At 60.1% G+C, this 664-nt stretch overlaps 1 protein-coding gene across 1 annotated transcript in view; it reads right to left on the bottom strand.

Moving 5' to 3' along the window:
• Positions 1–6: 6 nt before the first annotated feature.
• LOC119592297 (homeobox protein ceh-30-like) overlaps positions 7–664 on the bottom strand; it is a 1453-nt gene continuing 795 nt past the window's right edge. The window contains exon 1 of the mRNA XM_037941124.1: positions 7–664. This exon is cut by the window's right edge and continues 795 nt beyond it. Within this exon, the coding sequence (XP_037797052.1) occupies positions 563–664 (102 nt within the window). The 3' untranslated portion in view covers positions 7–562.

Here is a 664-nt window from a genome sequence, read left to right as displayed (position 1 = left end):
AGAGATTCTCATAGGAACTCTGCAACACTATAGACAGAGGAGTTGTATCTCGGCATCAAAGTACATGGACCGCGGTTTTCCCAACGACTCTACGGAACGGTACAGCACTTGGTAACATCCTCTGGCTCCTGTGCCGCGATTGGCAGCCGAAGCAGATCCGAAGGAGGGACAGCGGAGTCGTCGGCCTGCGGTACAGACACGTGCGCGGTGAAGAGTATGCGAGTCTTAGCCTTGCGGAGGCCGAGCGTCTCCCTTCGGGTCCCTGGATTTCGCGAACTTGCACTTGCACTCGAAGTTCCCGGGGATGAGTTAAGGTCTTTTTGTCCACTGATGATCGGCGTTGGTCGTCGAGTCGTCAGCACTGGGGAGGGTGAAGGAGGAAGACGACCTGGGTGCTTCCTCGGGCGAGGTCGTCTCCACGGCGGCCACGAGGGTTCTCATGTCGGGCGCAGACAGGCGGGATCACTGTGTGTCAATGAGTCACTGCGAGCTCCACACGTTTCACTGTGTCACGGAGTCCAAACGAGTGTCGAGGGCTGAACCCCTGCCGGAGGGGGGCATTTCACTTGGCTCTGGCGGCGCCCGTGGTCAGGTCCGCCGGCTCGCTTTGCTGCTGCTCCGCGTACGCCGCCGCCGTCAACGTTGCCGCCAGGTAGGAAGGGTA

Source organism: Penaeus monodon, chromosome 30 (genome assembly GCF_015228065.2).
Source record: "Penaeus monodon isolate SGIC_2016 chromosome 30, NSTDA_Pmon_1, whole genome shotgun sequence".
Classification (NCBI taxonomy): Eukaryota; Metazoa; Arthropoda; class Malacostraca; order Decapoda; family Penaeidae; genus Penaeus; species Penaeus monodon.
Note: the sequence above shows the minus strand (reverse complement) of the source record. Positions and strands in the feature narration are given on the sequence as shown.